The sequence below is a fragment of the Haplochromis burtoni genome, unplaced genomic scaffold, assembly GCF_018398535.1.
Source record: "Haplochromis burtoni strain Fernald_Lab_line unplaced genomic scaffold, NCSU_Asbu1 Contig_176, whole genome shotgun sequence".
In the NCBI taxonomy this organism is placed as follows: domain Eukaryota; kingdom Metazoa; phylum Chordata; class Actinopteri; order Cichliformes; family Cichlidae; genus Haplochromis; species Haplochromis burtoni.
Window position 1 is genome coordinate 994,001 of NW_024582537.1, and position 23,282 is coordinate 1,017,282.

At 39.3% G+C, this 23,282-nt stretch overlaps 3 protein-coding genes across 5 annotated transcripts; 2 read left to right on the forward strand and 1 right to left on the reverse strand.

Annotated features, from left to right (window-relative positions):
* Positions 1-46: 46 nt before the first annotated feature.
* nusap1 (nucleolar and spindle associated protein 1) lies at positions 47-3,415 on the forward strand. The gene is made up of 12 exons (XM_005934013.3): positions 47-235; positions 393-461; positions 546-737; positions 875-1,058; positions 1,151-1,246; positions 1,546-1,658; positions 1,750-1,800; positions 1,892-2,058; positions 2,395-2,558; positions 2,655-2,771; positions 2,860-2,962; positions 3,045-3,415. Exons 1-12 carry the CDS (start codon positions 161-163, stop codon positions 3,130-3,132), a joined length of 1,419 nt encoding a protein of 472 aa, XP_005934075.1. The 5' UTR covers positions 47-160; the 3' UTR covers positions 3,133-3,415.
* Positions 2,637-6,131, reverse strand: ndufaf1 (NADH:ubiquinone oxidoreductase complex assembly factor 1). Of its 3 annotated transcripts, none has more exons than XM_042225591.1 (5): positions 5,738-6,131; positions 4,433-4,969; positions 4,067-4,252; positions 3,874-3,948; positions 2,637-3,761 (listed from the first exon to the last, which is right to left on the reverse strand). In XM_042225591.1, exons 2-5 carry the CDS (start codon positions 4,943-4,945, stop codon positions 3,621-3,623), a joined length of 915 nt encoding a protein of 304 aa, XP_042081525.1. In that variant the 5' UTR covers positions 4,946-4,969; positions 5,738-6,131; the 3' UTR covers positions 2,637-3,620. The 3 variants fall into 3 exon arrangements, with proteins under 3 accessions (XP_042081525.1, XP_005934082.1, XP_005934084.1); XM_005934020.3 differs by having other exon boundaries at positions 4,433-4,972; positions 5,738-6,123; XM_005934022.3 differs by lacking the exon at positions 5,738-6,131 and adding an exon at positions 5,403-5,704 and having other exon boundaries at positions 4,433-4,972.
* A 43-nt stretch (positions 6,132-6,174) lies between these two features.
* On the forward strand, positions 6,175-21,939 carry rtf1 (RTF1 homolog, Paf1/RNA polymerase II complex component). Its single transcript, XM_005934017.2, has 18 exons — positions 6,175-6,376; positions 13,310-13,420; positions 13,547-13,697; positions 14,515-14,716; positions 14,937-15,054; positions 17,188-17,299; positions 17,384-17,522; positions 17,634-17,811; positions 17,931-18,013; positions 18,099-18,186; positions 18,282-18,389; positions 18,492-18,569; positions 18,774-18,895; positions 19,158-19,215; positions 19,782-19,859; positions 20,121-20,222; positions 20,567-20,681; positions 20,829-21,939. The coding sequence occupies exons 1-18, from the start codon at positions 6,293-6,295 to the stop codon at positions 20,933-20,935; spliced, it is 2,034 nt and encodes a 677-aa protein (XP_005934079.1). The 5' UTR covers positions 6,175-6,292; the 3' UTR covers positions 20,936-21,939.
* The last annotated feature ends 1,343 nt before the right edge of the window (positions 21,940-23,282 follow it).

Consider the following 23,282-nt stretch of genomic DNA (forward strand, 5'->3'; position numbering starts at 1 on the left):
GGCATATCCGGTTAGAGTGAAGAGCCAATCAAATGTGTCGCGCTTCTGTGTTTTGAATCGGAGGCTAGTTTTAACCGACGCCGTTTGTGGTGAGGAGAAACGCCGACGTGTGCGCGGATTTTTTTTTCTTAAAAAAAGCGAAATAAACTGTCATACCGGCATGGATTTGGACTCTATGAAATATGCAGAATTGCGATGTCTCGCTAAGGAGCTGGGACTCAAGGCGAACATGAAGGTAAGGAAGCGGTACTTTTTAAAAATTGCTTCTAGCGGGGTTATGGTAGACTTACCTTGTATTCGCTAACGGTAGCTGGCTGTTCTCTAACGTCAACGTGTGTTGGGCAGACTACACTCAAATGCATTTTTCCCCCGTTTTTTTTCGGCAACATTAGGCCGACAAACTTCTGAAGGCCATAAAGCAGCATTATCAAGAAGAAAAGAACAAAGAGGCGAAGGAGCAGGTAACTTACTGCTGTTTTGTAATGTATTGGCTTTGTTGTCAGCATCTCATGTGCACAGCGCTAATGCGTTTATGACTGTTCCAGGGGCAAGATATTAATGATGAAGCTCAGGAGAAATCTGAGGTTGTCCTGGATTCAGCTTGCAAGGAAGAAGTTTCCAGCACTACTGGGTTTGTGAACACACGTCGAGGCAAAGGAAAGGGTAACAAGAGAAAAATCTCTGATACTGCGACACTGACTAAAAGCGATGCCAAGATGCCTCCAGTTGCTGCAAAGGTATTATACATTACACTGCATTCAACATAAATACATCTGAAGCACTCTATATCCCTGTGCATAGGGTTGCTTTGCAGCTGTTTAAGTTCTTTGCATTCTGGAGGTTTAAAACCTTTATGCTTATTTTTCTTTTTAAGGATGACACTGAAGCTGATGCACTTACTGCACCTTGCAATGCCAGGGGTGGTAAGAAGAGAAAGGTGTCCTCTACAAACGATAAAGAAAAAAATGAGCCTCCTAAAAAGATCCAGACTGCTGACCGTGAGGAGCAGCAGCTACAGCCTGCCATTAAGGATGAAGCACCAGTGACTGCTGAAACAGGTTAGCAATAGTTGATAAAAGCTGATACACACTTATGTTTTCTTCCTTGGACTTTACGATCATGTACTTTTGCACAAATTTTACCTTTAAAGGTCTGTGTCCAGAAAAGGCACCAAAAGGGGCAAAAGCTGGTAGAATTCCTCGTCTCCAGCAGAAGAGTAAGCCTTTGTTGAAGCCTGTTACCCCCAGTAAGTTTTGTTTGTTCCTCTTTCAATGATATGGTTCTTTTTGTGCTTGATTCAGCAAAAGCTTTTTTGGAGTCTCTGCTATGTACAGCAGAGCCTGTCCTACTTTATTTCAGAGAAATGTGTACATTTTCCTGTTTTCTATAGATGCACAACTATTTTGCTTGAGTAAATAAAACCTTAATCGATTAAAAAGAAAAAACTAACCCCCCACAAAACAAAAAAAAAAAAAAAACCCCCCAAAAAAAAAAAATGCATAAATAAATCTTTGAATATGTTATACATTTTATTTGTTTATCCAGATTTCAAAAAACTTCACGAGGCTCATTTCAACAAGATGGAGTCCATTGATTCCTATGTTCAGCGGAAGACGAAACAGATGGAGACGTACAGAAATTCAGTGATGGAATTAAAGGTGCCAAATTATCTTGGCTTAGTTTTATTCAGGAAAAATTAAGTGTAACTTTTACTTGAACTTTGTCTTATTTTTATTTTTTTACCTGTAGAGTCTGTCAGACAAAACTAAACTGCTGCAAGTTGATGGCAAAGCTCAAGTGGTAAGCACCACCATCTACTGGTCACCCACATTTGATGTATAGATCGATTACTTCTGAAGCACACTAATGACACATGTATATAATCCCACAGAGGGCAAATCCAACTCGTGCTTCCATGTTCAGCCCTGCCCCAGTGAACAAGACACCAGGTGGCGAAAACCGCAGGCACACTGTGCTTTCAGCCACCAAAAAACCTCTTTCAAAGGAGGTCACCTCCTTCAGGCCGTCTGTTCTTTCTACTCGCAGGATCAATGTTCGGTGAGTCACCGTTTTATCCTCTGGCCTTTTGATACAACAAATCTAATGAATTTCTTCGGGATCTGTGTCTTTTAAATGGACAAAAGTACTGAGCCACAGTCTTTTAATCTTCTCATTAGTTATCAATCACTTTCGCACAGGTGTATAAAACTTATGACTTAGCGATGCAGTCTCTGTTTGCAAACACTTGTTAAATAATGGTTCATTCTAAAGGATAAACCTGAATTCAAGAGTGGATATTCCAAAATAAACTTTAAGTGGTATTGCAAAGTGGAAACATTCAAATTTAAGTTTTGTATTAAATGTAATGCTTTAATGAGAACTGTCTACATACAGGTTCTCAGAAGCTACTCATGACAATGAATATAAAAGGTCACTGGTGAAGACACCTGCACGCATGTCACCCTGCGTGGCTTCCAGCACCCCGCAGAAACAGACTGCCAATGGATTAAAGCCCAGCAGTGTCAAAACTGCATCGTTCTCTGCCACAAAAACTCCAGGTACTTTGGCCTTTCAACCCTTGGAATGATATATTTGAAGTATGTTTCTAAACAGTAGATGATTATGTTTTGTTTCCCCCCCTCCCCCTCTGAAAGGACCATTTGTTTTCACTGGCAACACAAGCACTTCAACAACGCCTGGCACAAACAAGAAACCCAGCTTTGATCTGAAGGCGAGTCTGTCACGTCCCCTCACCTACAAGCCTCATAAAGGTATAAAAATGTTCTCATTTTCCCTGTTCGTGTGAAACACCATTTGATTGGACAAGATGTAGCATTGAGTTATTTATTTTATACATAGGTAAACTGAAGCCATTTGAAGATGTCAAAGAAAACACGGCCATGAACAAGTCTGTCTCAAATCCGCACCAGGAAGCTTACAAACAGCACAAAGTCCAGTCAAGGTAGGTTTTTAATTGACGCTGAAAATTCTCCCATTGCAGTTGGCTCATGCCACATCTCTGAATATCTTTATTCTTATTTTAGGCAGGGCAGGAGAGCAAAGCAGATACAAGATCGGAAGCAGAAGAAAGAAAGTATGCTTGGGGCAAGAAGAGGCCTTGTCATGGCATAAAATATTGTGCCTGCTTGCGGCCGTTTGTAAACCCTGTTGAAGTGTAAATATTTCATTGTCTGCAGCTTCAGTTTCAGCATTTTGTAGCCCCTATAGAAAAGTAGTAGAAGCCGACATATACTGTCCAGCGTCTTTGAGGTTCAAATCCTGCATTTCTTTTAAATACTTTTAGCTCAAACTCTAATACCTTTTTTAAAAGGATATTTTGATGTGATATAAGTCTGTCCTGTTTTGCTGCATTTTGAAACTACTAATTAAAAATTTCATTTGCTTTACTTTGCTAGAATTGAGGCACTCATAAGAGTTATTGACCCAAGATCTTGTCTTTTTATATTTGTTCTCTTGTGGTATTTAATACATCATTTAATAATAAACGGTCTGCACAAGTCATTAATATTAATAGTTTGAAATCTATAATGACATTACAGAAATGGTGTCAATATAAGTTCAAATTTTTCCCAACAGTCTGACTGCAGCATTAACCGTTCTTAGACTTCTGGGTTCCTCTTGTATGCTTCATAGGCAAACTCCTCTGTGTGTGCATAATCTTTGCAAACACCAATGAAATCAATTTCAAGCTGGAATGGGCCATCAGCTTTGTCTCCCAAAGTAAACCCAATGGTGTTAACCTGTAAATACAAATACGAAAAACAATGTGAAGGCCACAAGCTAAAAAGGGATTAGGGTAATGATACATCAGTTTTTATCATCACTTTGTGAGGGAATTTTTCTTTGCACTACCTTGTCCAGCCAGACAGGATGCTGGTCATCTTGTACCCTCCCTCGATGTGTAAGGAAGAACTTAGAGAAAGGTATCTGCAGAAGAGCATTTGAAGTCAGGCTGATCAACATATTTGATACTATCATGCCTCTTAAACAGACCTATATAGATTTATTAAATAATTTTACGTTAAAAAAAACAAACAAACTTCACCTTAACATCCTGCCAGTAGGGCCCTCCTCTGGTATATAGGAAATAACAGTATATGTCATCCTTCTGGTGAGAGAAGTATGTTTCTGCTGAGACGTTAATCATCCATGGGCGACCATCACCACGTACACGTAATTGCAGAGTATTAAAACTGCTCCAATCATGGTGTTTTTTTCTATCAAAGGAAGCCTAGAAGACACAAAAGACTTGGAAATTGGCATTTACATAAACCGCAATGGGGGAACCCCCTCCTCCCCTCTGCATCCATCCTATATTATGTTCTAAAAGAAAAGTAATCACCGGAGGGAGACTAATCTCTCTGCGCTACTGAATTCAACAAAAACATGGTATCCAGCAGTTAACACTAACCAGAGGCTGCTTTGAGCGCATAGTGCAGTATCCACTGTAGCGTGTTTCTCCATCTCGTGGGGGAGTAGAGCTCAGTGTCCCGTACAGAAAACAGGTATTATTGTTCCTTCCCAGCTTCAGGTAAGCTTCACTATGGCCTCCAATCTCACGATCAGAGGACACCGTCCACTCCCTCAGGCTCTCTGGACCTCTGAACTCCCATACAACTCTGTTCTGCTCCAGCATGTGCTCAACAATCGGTTTACCCTCAGGGCCAACCCAGCGGTCGGTAAACTCCTTTTTTAGGAGTGTGAAATGTTTCTTTATCGCCTCCAAACCTTTTGAGAAATTAAAGTTAATCTTTTGCCAGGCAAACTTGGTCTTTTTGGGCTGGCCGGGTCGTCTGTATTCACCCTGGATCACAGCTCTTTTGGGCACAGTGAGAGGAATGATGGAGGGGAGAAGCAGCTGGTGGTGGAGGATGGTGCTCAGCAGCCTCCCAGAAGGGAGGTGTGTGATCCTCGGCAGGGACATTTCAACGCTGATCTGCAGGTTTCACTGCTGAGATACAGAACACAGAGTAACAGAGTCAAAATGAATATAAATAAGAATATGTTTCTCAAAAACAAAATAATGGCCTGACACACTTTAAACAATATTTATATCGTTTTGTATAATTATCCAATAGAGGGCATTTAAAATGTCCCACTTCAAACAACTATATTTATGTAGAAAAATGAAAGGTTTCTTTTTTGAATTATGTGTTCATGGGTTTTCTTTACGTATAATCCCATTTTCACACTTGCTCACATATCGGCAAGTGTGAGCAGAAGTTTTGGCAGTTTGCTGGTCTGGAGCATTCACATGTGTGTAAACACAATGCTGATGAAAAAAGATCATAAAGAGGTTTCTGGAAGGGTTTTACAACCCGAAAAATTATTCACAACAGGGAAAACATTAAAGACAGAGAAATTCAACCCAAGACACTTACTAGAATAGGGAGGGGCATTTCTATAATCACACTCCCACTCTCACCTGACTCCAAGTTGTTTCGGGAGAGGTCATGAGGAGGTTTACTTACTTTTTTCTGTCTACACAGTTGGTGAATAAAGACTGTTACCCCTAAGTCCTTAGAATTAAAATTGATTGCGTGCTATTCGTTTAGAATGACTGTCAGATACATTTCGAATTATATTTGTCTAAACACACAAATTAATCAAAAGCTTAACCATACTGGAATGATTGAAACTGTTTACTTCGTGGAAAGAATTACATGACGTAAACTACAGTTAATAACTTAACACAGTGTAAACTGTTTACATTTACCTTGACCACGATGTAGAAGCAAATGTCTCGTAGATACATCAGGGCTTGTTCGGGTTAGGTTTGATCATACACTATGCTATGAGGTACAAAAGAATATATAGACCGCCGGTGTACGCTGTCCTAGTAAAAATAGGTAAACCAACACGACTGAAATTCCTTCAGCAAACCTTCGACCAGAAATGTCACTGAATGAGCCACAAGGTAATCATTCAACACAGCTTCCGTGCATCAAAGATTACTGTCCTGACTCCTGTACTCGTATATGGTTCCTCTCTCTGCTAACTGTATATGCTCTTATATCCAGCGGTTCCGTTTCTGCAGTATGTTCTTTAGTTGAATCTTCGTATTTAATACACAGGGACCAAGAACAGAAATTTTTGTTATATCTCACTTAAACATGTTTTCGTCAATCAAGCTGGTAATACAGGCGCGCATGCGCAGTGCCGCCTTTGTGTGATCGACTCCGGAGTTAGCCAGGTAGCAGCGACAGCTATCGTAGAGAACATTACATTAGACGACACAGTGGTAGCTAGTGGGTTAGCTCTGCAGCTAATCATGGTGAATGTAAAGAAGCGGAAAGGTCGAGTCGTTATTGACTCTGACTCCGAAGACAGCGCTAGTGACGATAATTTAGATCAGGTAGGTGTTATTTTTACCCTTTTCCCCACCGGTGGATTCTGAAGTTGACAACAGTTTCAGGCTGACGCTAATATGTGCTAGCTGATTGCGTTGAGTGGGCCTATTTTATTTACAACCGCTGTTTCCTTTGTGATAAAACACTCAAATCTTAACACGGAGCTAGGTTTCTACTAAGCGTTTACGGGTTGGTACTGGATCAAATGGAAAGTGTTTTAGTTTGAACAGAGCCAGCTCGTTAAGTTATGAAAGGTACCCAACGCTTGCAATCATGCAGTATTAAGTAGCCATGAAAATGCCGCGCCGTGGGCCTTTGACTGGTTTCGAGCCGTAAGCTGCGTGACTGCAGCCGTGCTCTGTTGAATAATTGGTGCGTTAGCGTTAAGACTAAACTGGAATGGAGTGTGTTGTTTGTTTGTTTGTTTTTTGATAAAGTGAAATCGTTCTGGAGTCGCGTTTGCTTTAGTCAGAACATTATCTCCTGCATGACGTCATGAGACGAAGTTCTATTTCGGTGGTGTTGTTGTCAAACTGGAGCTGGCAGAGAAACATGTCAGTGTGAAGAGCTGCCAACGCTGTTTACATCACCTGTAAACTCACGTGTATTTGACCCGTTTGTTTTCCCCCCCGAGAAAACAGAAACTGTGACCACAGAAGATCAGACTGGGTCAGTAAGACGAGCTTCTTTGGTTGCTCAAACCGTCAGTAGGTTTGATCGTGCGTGTTTTTTGACCAAGTGCGGATTAATATAGTTATCTTCAGTAGTTGCACGGTCTTTGTAGATTTCGAGAAAGCGTGTGATAGGGTGCCATGAGAGGATCTGTGGTGCTGCATGAGGAAGTCAGGTGAGGCTGGTGCAGGATAATGTATAAGGACACATACAGTAGTGAGGTGTGTGGTAAGAGAAAGGGTTTAAGGTGGGGATGGGATTACATTGAAAGATCTGCTCTGAGCCCCTTCTTCTTCTCAGTGTTGATGGACAGGTTGACAGGTGAGATCAGGCAGGAGTCTCCATGGACTAAGATGTTTGCAGATGACATAGTGATCTGTATTGAGAGCTGGGAGCAGATGGAAGTAAGTCTGGAGAGATGAGGAATAAAAGTCAGTAGAACCAAAACAGAAAACGTATGTGAACGAGAGGGAAACAGGTGTAACTAAAGCTGCAAGGAGGTAGTGAAGATACATGCATTTAAATACCTGATGTTAACCATCCAAAGCAACAGACAAGAGAGGTGAAAAAGAGAGTGCAGACAGGGTAGAGTAGGTAGAGATGATCACTGATCAGTGGGAGTGATCAGAAAATGCCAAGATTTAAGGGGGGGGGGGGGGTGTTACATCAAAGGGACAATTCAGATTGAGCAGTTTGGAGACGGTTAGAGATGGTTTGGAAATATGCAGATGAGGGTTAGTGGATATATTGGAGAAAAGGTGTTGAATATGGATCTGTGAGGCAGGAGAAAAATAGAAGCCACAGATGTAGTAAAGGAGTACATGCAGGTATTCTAGGGATGGTGTGAGCTCAAGGCAGATGATGTGGTGAGCCTTAAATTTGAGGAATGAGGTGTCGAATGTTACCAGAGGCATTGCTCGGGTCTTGAAACTTTGGGTGATTAAAAGGACCCAGAAATATTTTGGATTTTCACTTGATAACAGCAACTTTTTAAAGTTGTTAATTAGACATTATAGTAAAATATCATACTCTGTAACAGTTGCAATCAGGTGTGTTAGCCTGCCTTTCTTTTTTAAGTACGCAATCAGTTCTCCTCCTGTCCAGGATATAAAAAGAATCAGTATGCACTAATCAGACTCAAATATTCTTCTTATTATGGCACACTTTGAATAAATAGACATGCATAGCTCTGAATAGCACAACAAATGTTTATAGGGTAAGTTACATAAAATGCACACAGATGGTTAATTGTTTCCTTCTAAAATATGATTATTCACACAGTATATAGTTTTGTGTCAATAATATTATGTTTGAAAAAGTAATCTATGCTACATAGTAAATTGACTGTTTTTTGTATAGCACTATTTTATTCTGAGGACTCAAAGCGCTTTATACATCTTGTCTCATTGACCTATTCATAAAAGGACCTTTTCTATGGTTAAGTGCTTCCTATCTAGCGTTCACACTCCGATGGATATATCTGAGAGCAAGCCGGGGTTAGTATCTTGCCTAATGATATTATCATGCAGACTGGAACAGCTAGGGATTGAACTACCAACCCTGTGATTACCTCCTGAGCTACAGCCACCCACAGAGTATATATCCATATTACTTAATAAACGTAAGCACTGAGGTTCATACTTGATTTTGCATATGCATAATAATTTAAGATCTTTTCTTGGCAATCATGAGCTTCACAGCGTCACACTGTAACCATAGTTACTCATTGTCATGCATGCCTGTTTACACAGTTTGTGAGAAAGACGACAACGCTGCTGCTGTTTAAGCCTGACATTAATCTGAGCAACATGCATCAATTCATGTTTACAGCATGATAGTGTTGTTGGTATTTCTCAATAGTACCCTCATGGTCTGAATAACCAAATTTGTTTTGTAATTGCACTAGAAAATGGATGTGTAAGACGTCTGTGAATCCGTGGCACAATGTGTCAAAGATGACAGCCAGAACATGCATGTAGGAGAAGGCATTTTAATAAGCCTCTAATTCACCAACCTTATTTTGTAGCCAAGGCGCCGTTCTTCTCATGTCCAGTCTCTGCGATGGTTCTTCCTGCAATGCTATTTTGAGATTGGTTCCTGGAACTCCTTTTCTGAGCACTTCAGTGTGGATATTAAAAGTTTCGCCATGGACCTTAAACACTCAAGCAAAATTCACAATGAGTATAATCGCTGCTGAAGAAACTTGGTTTGAGTCTCCCAAAGATTGAATTTGAGTTTTCATTGGAAGAGCCAGCAGTTTCCAAACCCAAATAAGTCAGGTCATTGGAAAATTTAAATGAGCTAAATTTAAGTTAAGGTTTTTGATTTTTTTTTTTTTTACAAATTGAATTTCTAGATCTTTTTAACATAGAGATGAACCCTCAAATTAGCCCCAAAGCAAACATTTCAAGACAGTGGTGAGGAAAGCTCCTTTGTAACAAGAAGAGACCTCCAATAGAAGCAGACTCAGAGTTCATGGATATGTGTTTGGCCAAATTGGTGAGGACAATAACTGCAGACGTACATGGCTTTCTTTGGGTACAGGTAAAAAGTAGAAACTGCAAGACTGAGAGGACTTGTTAATGATATGGAGCAATGGTTAATAAATGCATGATAAGCTAAAGAGATGCCCTCAGTGTTTTGGAGGAGCTATAGTATAACAGGTTGTTTTCACAGGCATGTGGCTGTGAATCTTAACATTAACTGCAGGAGCTGTATATGAAAATGCGGTTGTTTTTCTAAGCTGAATTGCGAATGTTCTCCACGCTGCTTGCTCTTTAGTACAAATACCACATGTCTTGCTTCATCCATGTGAAAATATAGCAGTTTTGTCAGGCTTTACATTCTTTGCTGGTCTATACAATCGGTAACCTTGAATAAACCAAATGGAGTCTTTGTTAAACAAGCAAGCTGCTATTGTGAACTTCACGAGAGAAACCATCTTTGACCAGTGTCCCGACTTGATCCTCCCTGCATTATATTATGTCACAGGGAAAGAAATTCTATTTAATGAAAGCTCTCAAGTGAGAGAGAGAGAGAGAGAGAGCATAGTTTTGTTTTTCTTTTTCTACATTTTATAGTAGTGGAGTATGCAGGTTCACTTTCTTTTTGTGTGTTATCAGGTCTGTTTGAGTAGTTGTCTTGAATAACCGCATTAATGAGGCAAGTTAATCATCAAACTAGTATCAGAAGGTGTTTTGAGAAATACAAGGCACATGTAATTTTACTTCTGGGAAACAGATTGCTGCTAAATAATAAGAAAGAGAAGCTTTCCATGGATTTAATCATTAAATTTAAAGTGTTCTACTTCTGCTGACTTTGTCCCACTATATGAATTTCAGTTCAGTTCAAGTGGCTTGAGAAGTTCTGTCCATTTGTACTGCAGTATGGGTAAATAATTTTTTTTGACCCCGTTGCTGAATTTTTATGTTTGCTCATTTCTAAAGAAGTTCTTTAATTTTCTTGGCTGCTGCTTGGCAACTCAAAGCTTCAGCTCCCTTAACACTTTTCAGACTGGCTAGGTCACTGCATTATCTTAATCTGCTGCTTCTTTAGCCACTCCTGATGCCTTGGTGGTATGCTTTGGGCCATTGTCATGCTGGAAGACCCATCCACGACCTCTCCGAAGTGTTCTGCCTGACGGAAAGGGTCTCTTATCTAAAACTCTTCACATACCAGAAAATCTTCTGGTACTTGACTCTTCAATGTAGTGATGTTCTTTACCCTTAGTAGAAAAACAGCCCCAAAGCGTAATGTTTCTACCTCTGTGCTTGGCTGTGGGCAAGGTGTTTTTTTGGATCATACTTGGCATTTGTCTTACTCTAACCACGCCAGGTTGAGTTGATGACAAAGAACTTGATTTTTGGTTTTGTCTGACTACAGCACTTTCTCACCAAACCTGTGAATCATTTAGATCAGGGGTGTCAAACTCAATTGCACAGGGGCCAAAACTCAAGGCACACTTTAGGTCGCGGGCCAAACAAGATAAACATTTATTGAACACACTAAAACAATGTTTTTTAAACATAAATATGAATAAAAACAGACAGGAATATTATTCCAGATTAAATAAACTTAAAAAAATAAACTTTAACTTTAAATAAAATAAAAATATGTCCTGTCAAAATTATGCAAGTTAGAAATATGAACATGCTGCCAAAAACCCCAGAAAAAATAAATGAAAGCATACGCAAGGTTCGAGACGCATATAGACGGAGCTGGGCATAGCTTCAGGAATGGAACTAATAAACTGTGCGGGCCATTCAGTGTCGTCCTTTGCCTTGAGTGTATCATTACACTGCAGCTCCATCTGAATCTGCACAGGTGCAGTTCAGCAAAGTCCACTGACTTGGTTCAACATTACTTGGCAACAGGGAAAGTGAGGCAGGTTGCACTGGTGCATTTGTGGCAGGTTCACTTGAAATGCCTTCACCGCATCATACATGCCATGTCCATGAACTGACAGATTTCCTTGCTGAGCTCAAAAACTCTATTGAGCATTTTTATCCCAACTCAGCCAACGGACCTCTGTGTGATAAGGAATGTCGGCAAACTCTGAATCTATTTCCCACATAAAGACTGAAATTGACGGTGATTTAAACTTTTTGCTCAGATGAAATTTACGGTTTGCGTTACAGTGATCATTACATGCTCCATTTTTAGGACTTTACCACACAGCCTTTCCTGGTGTACGATGCAGTGATATGCTGATAACTCACCAGTACAGTTCTCCTCCTGCATCTTTACTCACACCCTGCTGACTAGTCCGCTTTTTTCACCGCACAACACCGGCGCTCCATCTGTTGTAAGTCCATCAAGTTTGTCCCAGGGCAGTTTCATGTCGGTTACACTTTGACATACCTTTTAAAAAATGTCTTTTTCTGTCGTCGTCCCGTGCATCGATTTAATGTTCAATATTTCCTCTCCACGGATGAAGATGACCAGCTGTGCAATGTCCATCATGTCTGTACTTTCATCCACAGCAGGAGAGTATGCAATAAAGTTTTTGCTTCTAACTGTGTTCTTAAATCAGTGGCCAAACCCGATCAGCAATCGTATTTCTCCTCAGGCTCACATTTGCCAAAATCTGCGTTTTGTCTGGACACAAGACGCCGCACACCTTCATCATGCAGCTTTTCAGAGTGGTACCGGGCTGATTTGGCTATCTCCTCTGCTACAATAAAACTTGCTTTCACAACAGCTTCACTTTGTGATTTTGCTCTGGTGAAAAACGTCCGCTGAAATGTCAGATTCTTCTTTAGCTCTTCTACTTTCTGTAGTTTCTGCTCTGCATTTAGGTTTATCAACTTATCCTGACGTTTTGTCTCGTAGTGCCATCTTAAATTAAATTCCTTAATTACAGCCACATTAGCTCCAGTAATAAGACACACGGGTTTACCAGCAATGTCTGTAAACATATATTCAGTCACCCACTGGCGCTGAAAGGCTCTGCTTTCAGAATCAACTTTTCTCTCCACCATTGTGAGCGGCTAGCTTTGCAATAACAGAAGTTTGACTTGATTGACGCTGGAATGTTCCCAGTTAGCCTAGCGTTCAGCAAGGAGGCTGGAGCGCTGCATTATGGGATATGTAGTTTGTATATTATTAGCGCCTCATATCGCCGGGCCATGAATAACAATAATAGTACATCCATACTTGATGGGGCTTGACTTTGACACGTGTGATTTAGATGTTCAATGGCAAACGTAAGACAGGCCTGTACATGTGCCTTCTTGAGCAGGGGGACCTTGTGGACACTGAAAGGTTTCCTTTCATTATGTGTAATGTGTTACGAATGGTGTTTTACTGACTGTGGTCCCAACTGTCTTCAGATCAAAATAATTGCACCAACAGTTGTCACCTTCTCACTAAGCTTCTTGCTGGTGGTCTTGTAGTCCATTCAAGCCTTGTGCAGGTGTACAATCTTATATCTGACATCCTTTGACAGCTCTTTGGTCTTACTTATGGTGGTCGTGAGATCAGAATGGAAGAAATTGATTCTGTAGGCAGGAGCCTTAATTCTGGCTGGGCTTTAGTCAATCAAACAAGTACTAATTTCACTCAGTGACATGCAAATCAATTTATAACTTTTATGTAATGTGTTGTTTCTGGATGTTTTGATTGATATTCTGTCTCTTCATTAAAATGGAACAAAATTAAAGACTGTTCAGTTCTTTGTAAGTGAGCAAACTTACAAATTCAGTAGGGCATCAAATAATTATTTCCCTCGCTGTAGGTGAACCACATCGCTGTTTTGTCACTTTCAGGAGCTGCTGTCTTTGGCAAAGAGGAAAAGGGTTGATTCGGGTGAGCAAGAAGAACCTGTTGGCAAAGCAGCAGCTTCCACAGACTCTGAGACATCTGACAGTGATGATGAGGTATAGCACTATTAGTATTTACTCTAAAAGACCTTACAGTTTTGGACATGTGAGGCACAGGAGACTAAACCTCAATTCTCTGTCAATTATATAATCAAAAGTTACATTTTCATTCCTTTTGTGTAGTGGACGGTCGGTGGCACCAAAGGCAAAAAGAAGGTAAAGCAGGGCAAAGGGTCTGAAAAGAAGAACGCTACAAAGAAGAAGGTTAATAAAGCGACAGCGTCTGGTAGCTCCGATGGGGACAGCTCAGCTGAAAGCTCTGCACCGGAGGAAGGTGGGTTTCTTAATTCAGTGTTCACATTGAAAAAGATTTTCCCTGCTCTCAAATAAGGCTTCTTTGCAGCCTTTTTTTTTTTTAATTATTAAGATTAAGTTATTATTAAGTCACACATCTATTCATAAGTTTAGTATCCTTGAAATGCTACTAAACTGGTGAGCAAAACAGACTTGCACGCGTTCTCATGTTCAAAACATGTTCAAAACATGTTCCATGAAGTGTAGAGCGGGACATCCAGACATATTACGAACTGTAGATTATACATCACTACAGTGCTGCATCCACAGGTTTTTCAAGAGGTTAGGATTACATGACTCACTCACTCATCCTGTTTATCTCAGGTGTCTCACAGCAAAGCATCTAAGCTGTTGTTTATTTTTGTCACATTGTCCTGGTGTGAACTGGCTGACAGCATTAAGAAAAACCTGGAAAAAAATTCTCCTGGGAATTTGTGGTTGTTCACAAATCCAATTCAGTTTTGGTAATCCACTAACATGAAACGGTCTACATTGAGTGAGGAAAAGCCTACAGTACAACTTCACTAAGCCATTTACACTTATTTATTTACTTTTTTTGGGACCTAATTACATTGGCAATGTTAAAAGGATTTAGAACTGCTTCATGGTTAAAAGCTTCCCTTCCAAATTCTGCTTATAAAAGCTGTTTATGACACATTTCGTAGACAAAAGTCAGATATATTAGAATTAAAATCTCTCTGATGACGTGTCTACCTTTTTGTTTTGTAATTGATTTGAAAACAGCTTTTTTGTTTTTTTTGTGTTCCCTGTCTCTGGTTCCTTGAAAAAATTTTTAGGCGAGGTGTCTGATTCAGAGAGCAACAGTTCGTCCTCCAGCTCTGACTCGGATTCCTCTGAGGACGAGGTGTTCAGGGATGGTTATGATGATGACTTGATGGGTGATGCTGAGGACAGAGCTCGACTTGAGCAGATGACAGAAAAGGAGCGAGAACAAGAGCTGTTCAACAGAATTGAGAAAAGAGAGGTGCTAAAGAGACGGTGAGTGGGGAATAAAAATCGTTAAAAAAAAGTTGTACTTGGCATAAATAACTTTTTCTTAGTTGTTAAAAAAATCCTACAAGATAGTTATTTGTTAAAATACACTAGAGCACTCCTATTTTACTTCAACAAATTTGCCAAAAAATGCAAAAACGTGGCATTTTTAAGTTATGACGTGAGCTCACAGTTTATTCACTCAGGATTCTGCTTGTTTTCAAAGGTTTGAAATCAAGAAGAAACTAAAGACAGCAAAGAAGAAGGAGAAGGAGGAGAAGAAGAAAAAGCAGGAAGAAGAGCAAGAAAAAAGGAAGCAATCTCAGGTTCAAGATACACAAGTGGTGAGTCTAGTTTCACACACATCTAAAACAATATTAGACACACTATTAGGGCTGGGCCATATTATGCTGTTCACGGTAATACCGGTACAATGTTGGGCAACGATAAGAAAATAAAATATCGCGATAGAATATGGGTAAAACGCGCATGCACAGTGCCTTTGTTTTCATACACACATGGCCGAAAAAGCATGGTGGCAACGGAGAATGAGAAGGGGGGGAAAGCGGATCGTTGAGTGAAACGGATGAAACAGAATTGGTTTGTAAAAATGTTGCAACTTCAGTGATGTGGAACTGGTTTAGTGTTTGTCTGTCAGATACCCAGCAAAGCACATTGTTTTGTACAACATGCAAGCGGGCTGTTGTTATTGCTGTATTTGTCGGACTAAGGTGCTCGTAAATCTGGGAGTAATCTGGGTCCAAAACTCCGTCTGCTTCAGGTCCCAAAGTCAAACGAACACTGCAGCATCACTGAGAGTTAAAAACTGTCTAAATTCTTTCATCTTAATAAAATGATCAGCACTGCTGCTTTACCAGGTGTAACAATTAAGTTTAACATCCAGGCATCCATGAAAACAGAATTTATTACATTTAAGAGAGTTAGACGTTAGCAGGAAGTTAGCAGAGGTCAGCTCGCTAGTTTCACTAGTTACCTAAGCATGACATAGTGGGGCTGTTCATATAACGATATATATCGGATGACAATATAAAAACATCTATCATTTCATTTTATGCTATCGTTTGTTTCGCGGTGTCGCAAAATAAACAGTTTTACAGCAATATTTTTTCATCGTTCTGATGGTCACTGTAGTGGTTATATTAATTTCTTAAGTTCTCTCTTTCTCTTATATGTAATATAACTACACTACGGACGGACAAGCGCCTGTTTTTATGCGTTGTTGTTAGCAATAATGACGGTAACACCTTCGCGTCTCCGCTTGTTTATGTTCCACATAAACCTTTCACAATAAAGCTCAAGATCCTGTTGAGACTTTTCAAAGTAAATTGAATCACGTGAAAGAGCAGATTATTTCAATCAATCAATCAATCAATCTTTATTTATAAAGCACTTTTCATACAAAAAAAAAAATGTAGCACAAAGTGCTTTACATAGTAAACATTTATGGATGAGAATTAAAAAAGAGCCGCCAGGTGCTAAAAAATAAACCTTAGACTCAAACGTTAGAACAGGCAACCCGCAGCACGCCGTGTAATAAATACAAAGAAAACGGCGGCCGTTACAACTTATGTCTAAAAATGTATAGTTTCATGCATCGGTTAAAACACTCGACTCCGGGTAAAGGACGCGCAGCTGGAAACACTTCAAGCAAGTCGAGCTGCCCGAGATTCACAGAATTTACAGAAAATGTTAAATTTTTGTGATTTATATCGTTATCGGACGATAGAATTCTTATATCGGCATATGACATTTTGGTCATATTGCACAGCCCTATGACATAGCATGTTCTGACTGAGAGATTTCTGAAAAAATTCAAACGTACAGCTCTGCTATCACTTCCAACATAAATGAAGACAGAAAACTAAACAGCAGTGACGTTTGTAGGGTTACTGAAGGTGAGCTAGCTGGTATATAATGATGTGCTACGTGATCGCTAGCGACACAGCTATGTTAGCATAACATAAACACAGTGAAGCTGCAGGATGAATGCTAACACTTTTCCACTCAATCGTGCGAAATATTTTTGGCCATATCGCCCTGCTCTACATACTATACAACATGTTTTAGCAATATGTTTTTAGTGCAGTGGGAGTATATTAGTACTCCCACTGCACTTTATAATATATACAACAACAAAAAAATCTCTGTGATGTCTTTTAGTGCCTTTTACTGTATATAGTAATCTGTATATAGTACAAATTACACTTCTATAATACTTTAGGGTGTCTAATTCAACTGATTTTCCCCAGTGTAGGATTAATAAAGCCTCTGTCTATCAATAATTGATAGTCTTGCCTAAATAGGAGCTTGAACTGAAGTTTTAATTTCACTCAGTAATTTAAGTGAAATCAGATTCCTCTTTTGCTTCTCATTTCTGCCTGGTATGAGAAGGAGTGGCATTACACGTTGTCTTTATCATATTTCTAATTCTAACCTCTAAGTGCTCATGTCTACAGGTCATGTCCCACAACAAGGAAAGACGATCCAAGCGTGATGAAAAACTTGACAAAAAATCCCAGGCTATGGAAGAACTAAAGGCTGAACGAGAGAAGAAGAAAAATAAAACAGGTTGGCATGCCTTGTACTCCTTTGTGACAGGTTGTTGTGCCAATCTGATTGTCTTTCAAACGCTAACGTGTCGTCTCTTAACAGCGGAGTTGCTGGCTAAGCGTCAGCCGCTGAAGACGAGTGAGGTTTATTCTGACGATGAGGAAGAAGAGGAGGAGGATGATGACAAGTCATCTGTCAAAAGCGATCGCAGCTCCCGTTCATCATCTTACGATGAAGACGAGTAAGTGTATCAACCAGTGCTTTCACCACAGTGCCATCACAAGAGCAATGGTCAAGTTTGATGCTTTTCTCTTGATTCTGAGTAACTTTTTAAACTGTGTTCTGCTACCAGAAAAGAGGAGACTCCACCAAAGTCACAGCCCGTTTCCCTGCCAGATGAACTCAACAGGATCCGCCTGTCCAGACACAAGCTGGAGCGCTGGTGCCACATGCCCTTCTTTGCTAAGACTGTGACTGGCTGCTTTGTAAGGATAGGAATCGGGAACAGCAGCAGTAAACCAGTTTATAGGGTGAGCTTATATTCTCGTTACATCTCCTCTACCACCAATATATTATTGTAAGGTTTATTTATTTATTTTGGAAGTATTTTTACTTATGTTTGAGTTTCTTGTTCCCTTGTTGTTGAAAGGTTGCTGAAATTGTTGATGTAGTAGAGACGGCAAAGGTTTACCAGCTTGGATCAACACGAACAAACAAGGGATTACAGTTAAGGTAGGCATACTGTCATGGATACATGGATCATTTAGTTGTCCTGGTTTCCAAAAACACAACTCTTAATGTTGTAAATCATCTACAGGCATGGTGGTGACACACGGGTTTTCAGGCTTGAGTTTGTATCAAATCAAGAGTTCACAGAAAGTGAATTCATGAAGTGGAAAGAGGCGGTAGGTGATTTTTTTTAAAAAGAAGAATGTTTAAACAGTCCTAAATATATAATCGATAAAGTGATGCTGAAATGTGTTTCATCGATTTTTCTCAGATGATTGCCGCTGGAATGCAAGTACCAACTCTGGATGAAATCACCAAGAAGGAGCAATCCATCAAAGAAGCTCTCAACTACAAGTTCAATGATAAAGACATTGAGGATGTAAGTGGTTTTTTGTTTTGTTTTTTTACTAGGTCTTCATTCTTTTTTCTGACGTCATTAATTATGAGCGATCATAAAAAAATTTGTCTAAACTCTCTGCAGATTGTAAAAGAAAAGGACAGATTCCGGAAAGCACCACCAAATTATGCCATGAAGAAAACGCAGTTACTCAAAGATAAGGTAAAAGAAAACCAGAATTTATTTTTTTTAAACTCCAAGTTAAGGTGGAATTATCGTAGCCCTTTAAATGTCACCCTGATAACCTGTAAATCTGTACCAACAAAACATGGACATTGACAGCAAATGTCATTGAACTGAACTTTGATGAGAGACAAAGGCTAATCAGGCTTACCTTTTCATTTCTTTTTCTCTTTTGGTTTGAAGGCCATGGCAGAGGAAAGTGGAGATGGTGAACGAGTGAAAGTGATCCAGGATGAACTGAATGAGCTTGAGGAAAGGGCAGAAGCCCTCGACAGACAAAGGACCAAGAACATCTCTGCTATTAGGTACACAATCTACACTTATAAACATTTTACTGTGTTTAATAAAACTACTTATCCAAAGTTCCTGAATTAAAATACACAGTTTAAAACACTGGTTTTAGTAAACCTAATGTTAAATAAAGTTATTGGAAACTACAGAAAAACAGCTAAATTGTGTTTTGTTGGTAGTGCCAGGTATTATGTTTAAAAAAACTTTTTGTGATATGTAAATACAGTCCTTTATCATTACTCTGTAAAGACCTTAAACTGTTCTTTTGCCACCCAGCTACATTAATCAGAGGAACAGAAGCTGGAACATTGTTGAATCTGAGAAAGCTCTTGTGGTAAGTGTTCACCTTCTTAAACAGCACCATAGACAGTCATCACAACCTTAGATGAGCTAAAAAAAAAAAAGCTATATTACATAATGCAATTACTCATTATTCATAACTTTATGCTAAAATATTGACAGCATAACACCATATTAATACATCTATGGATAGGAAAACCATAAATGACTCAAGCATCAGGCTATAAAGTCTGTTTTCTTACACTTGGAGTCTGTTTTTGCAGCATTTTATAAAAAAGGTACATTCATAATCTTCCTCAAAGTGCTTCCTCATGTCAGGTGTTTTCTTAATCTGGTGCTGCTTTACTGTGACCGTGTTCAGTATCACTGTGGTTCACTTCAGGCATCTGCCAGCCTAAGAGTTTTATACTATAGCACCTGTATGTCCAAGACAACCTGCAGAGGCTTAAAACCGTCACGTCCTATTGCATGTGTAGTAAAAATAACATACCTATGAATTTTAATGCAGCTTTCGTGATTATACATCACCTTGATAGTGCGGGTTTCTATATACTAATTTTTAGTTTATTCATTTTTATATTATTAATTATTTTCCAACAGGCTGAAGGACAAAATGCCAAAAACCAACAAATGGATCCTTTCACACGAAGACAGTGCAAACCCACCATGGTGTCTAATGTAAGTATTCTATAATAAATTTATCAGATTGGATAATTGTGCTTGTTTAAACACACTGAAATAACACGTGCCTCATTTTCACAAACACTTATACCTGAATCATGAAGGTGACAGTTTAAATGACTGAATTGTTATAAATAAGACTGAAGACATGCTTAATTATGTGCACGCAGCATAACAGCAGTCTGAAATGTCCCTAAACTACCACTACTTCTACTTCCATTGATCTGATCTGTCACTGTGATTCTTTTAATTTGGCAGGCCAGAGATCCGTCAGTCCATGCAGCTATTCTTGCTCACCTAAACCAGAAATATGGCTCTGGTTCAACACCAGACAATTCAAGTCCAGAGAAGAACAAACTGGTAAGCAGGACCCTCTCTGATAGCTCATAAAAATTATGCCAAAACTGGTATTGAAGTTTGGCTTTATCCAAGGAAAGACATTTTGAGATAAACTCAACTTTTTGAAAGACTAAACTGAGTTCAGCACTGTAGTGTTTTGGGGTTTTTTTGGTGAATTCATGAATTATAAGCTGTCATATTTAAAAGAATGAAAACAAAACTATTATTTTAGAATATGGCAAAACTATAGCAGAAAATAATGTATTTTTCTTTGAGGTCTTGTTAAAAGAGATTGGACTGAAAATGAGTACTAACCTGAACTGTAGCTCTTTATCCTGAAGAAATCTTTACTTTGTTTGTTTTAGGGTCAAACAAACCCGAAAGACAAAGATGTCCCGAAGCCAACCACTGACCTCTCGGAAGACTTGTTTAAAGTTCACGACTTTGATGTAAAGATTGACCTACAGGTTCCCAATGCAGGTGAGACCCTCGTTTTAACCTTGTGTGTTTTGTGGTACTGTTGAAGCTATACGACCTAGATGTTCTGCTTGCTTGGAGCACAAGGTGAATGCCAGTGTGTATCACAGTGATATAGTGAAGTTGTGTAATTTTGCTCTTCGTCTGCAGAGGCGAAGTCTCTGTCTGTGAGCTCTAACGCGTTGCCAGTGAAGGACGGCGCTCCCCGCAGGTCCCTCAACCTGGAAGACTACAAGAAGAGGAGGGGGCTGATTTGATGTGGCAGAACCTCATCGAGAACCCACATTGCATGTGTAAGCAAGAGTTTGTGTGTGTGTGTGAGTGAAAGTGAGAGACTGGGTGTTTGTATGTATGAGCAAGAGCGAGAATGTCCTGAAGGATGTGTGTTTGAATGATGATAAAATAGACTGTTCATCCAACACAAAGGAAATACTGATTAAACGGAGACAACATTTTTCTCAAAGGATCTTTCTCGGGAAAAAGAAAAAAGAAAACCTTGTCCAGTTATGTTTGTTTTTTGGGGTTTTTTTTATTTTTTTTGTTCTTTTTGCATTCACAGACAAACTTGTATACGGAGTTTGTTTGTGTGTGTTTTTTTTTGTTGTTTTTTTTTAATGTATTTAACTTCTCTCCTACTCTTCTGGATCTTCTGGAGTCAACTCCCTTTTTTTAATTTTTTTTTTTAATTTTTCTCCAAGAGGACAAAGACAACATGGCGCTTGTGGATTATTACCTTGAACAAGGAACCTATCTTAGAAAATTTAGGTTGTTTAGGCATTTTAAAGTCTATGGACATCTTCAGATTTGACCAGCTTGTTCTCATCAGTAATAAATTAATTAATAGTACATTTTCCCCCTCTGTATGTATGAACATCTGTACTTGCATTCCATCCTAAATTTCAACAGCATTGTGGTTATTTGCAGAGTTCACACTATCATCATCTCTGACTTAACCACAGTGTTGGCCCTTCATGAAAAATGTAAAACGTTCAGTACAGGTCAGCTGGACATCTGTCACTTTTTAATCAACCTAAATAAAGAGGAACTCTTTTGTATGGCCGACCTTATTCTAAGTGTTGCTTCATTTTTGGATTCCCTCGGTTGGTTGTTCATGGGATAACTCCCATGCCCTCAACTCCCAGAGCAGATTCTATGTGTTATTGATTGTGTCCATAGTCAGTTCCTGTTTTGATGTGGCATGCCATGTAAATATGCATTTTTGAGTGAGTGCGGAAAAAAATAAAGGGGCACTGTTTCATAACTTCTGTGTCATTTTGTCTGTCTTCTGCATGGACTACAGATGAGGACAAGTGAATATACAAAGTTAGAACAATGTTTCCAAGTTTCAGGAAGTTAGAAGTAATCAAGAAATTTAAAGAGAGCCTTCAAGTACAGAACAAGCTCAGCAGAGGTAAGAAGAGAGAGATTTCAAAGACAGTCGCATTCGATTGTATGCTAGTGCCCCACTCAAAAGTAAGAAGGCAATTAACTGACAAGTGTTCACCATTTGTTGACAAATGAAGCCAATAAAAAGGCTGGAGCTGATTCCAAATGTTGAATTTGTATTTGACAACTCTTAAGTAGGAAGTCCAAAGACATGCAGATGCAAGCAAAGGAGGTCATCCTTAGGCTGAATGTCACAGGAACTGCATAACAACATTCTGGTAAATTCTTAAAAGGTATGAATGCACTGGGCAGCTCAGCAACATTAAATGGCCCAAAAAAAAACAAGACAGCTAAAGGGCACGGTGAAAGAATTATATCCATGGTTAAGATGAAAAACTTAACAACATCTAACCAAGTTGAGAACACTCTCAAGCAGGTAGGCATATCATTGTCAAGATCTACATTTAGGAGATGTATAGAGAAGGTTTACAACAACACTGATTACACTCAGGAACAAGAAGGACAGATTAGTTTGCCAGAAAACCCTCAAATGTGCAGTTCTGAGAAAAAAATCTTTGAACAGATGAAACCAAGAAGAACTTGCACTTGAATGATGGGAGAGAAAAGTACGAAGAAGCACAGAAACAGCTGAACCATACCGCATCCAATGTAATGGAAATAATATTACAGCATATGCCTGTGTGGCTGTCAGTGGAACCGGGTCACTAGTTACTGATGATGTGACTGCTGATAGAAGTAGCAGGATGAAATGTACAGTCTACAGACCTATATTCTCTGCTCAGATTCAGCCAAATACTCCCAAACTCATTGAACAGTGCTTCATAGTGCAAATGGATAATAGCTCAAAGGGACTCTCCACCAATTGGTCTTAGAACTGAAGAAGCTTCTCAGTTGAGAGGTGAAACGTCTTGAAGAAACATAAAGAAGTCCAGAGGCTTTTCTTTCCAAGCTCCTTAGACTACTATGACCTGGATGACTGAGAACCTTCACAGGCAACCCATACAGCTGCATACAGCAAAAAAATTTAAAAACTGAATACGGAAAGTGTCACAAGGACTGGAAGGTGACAGTAGTAAAGGGTTAGCAGAACATCTACTTGGCAACGTCCATGTGTTCCATAATTAAGGTTAGTGGACTAAAGCAAACAAACAAACAAGCAATTATTTTTTAATATCTTAAATACTTTTGGTCTTCTGA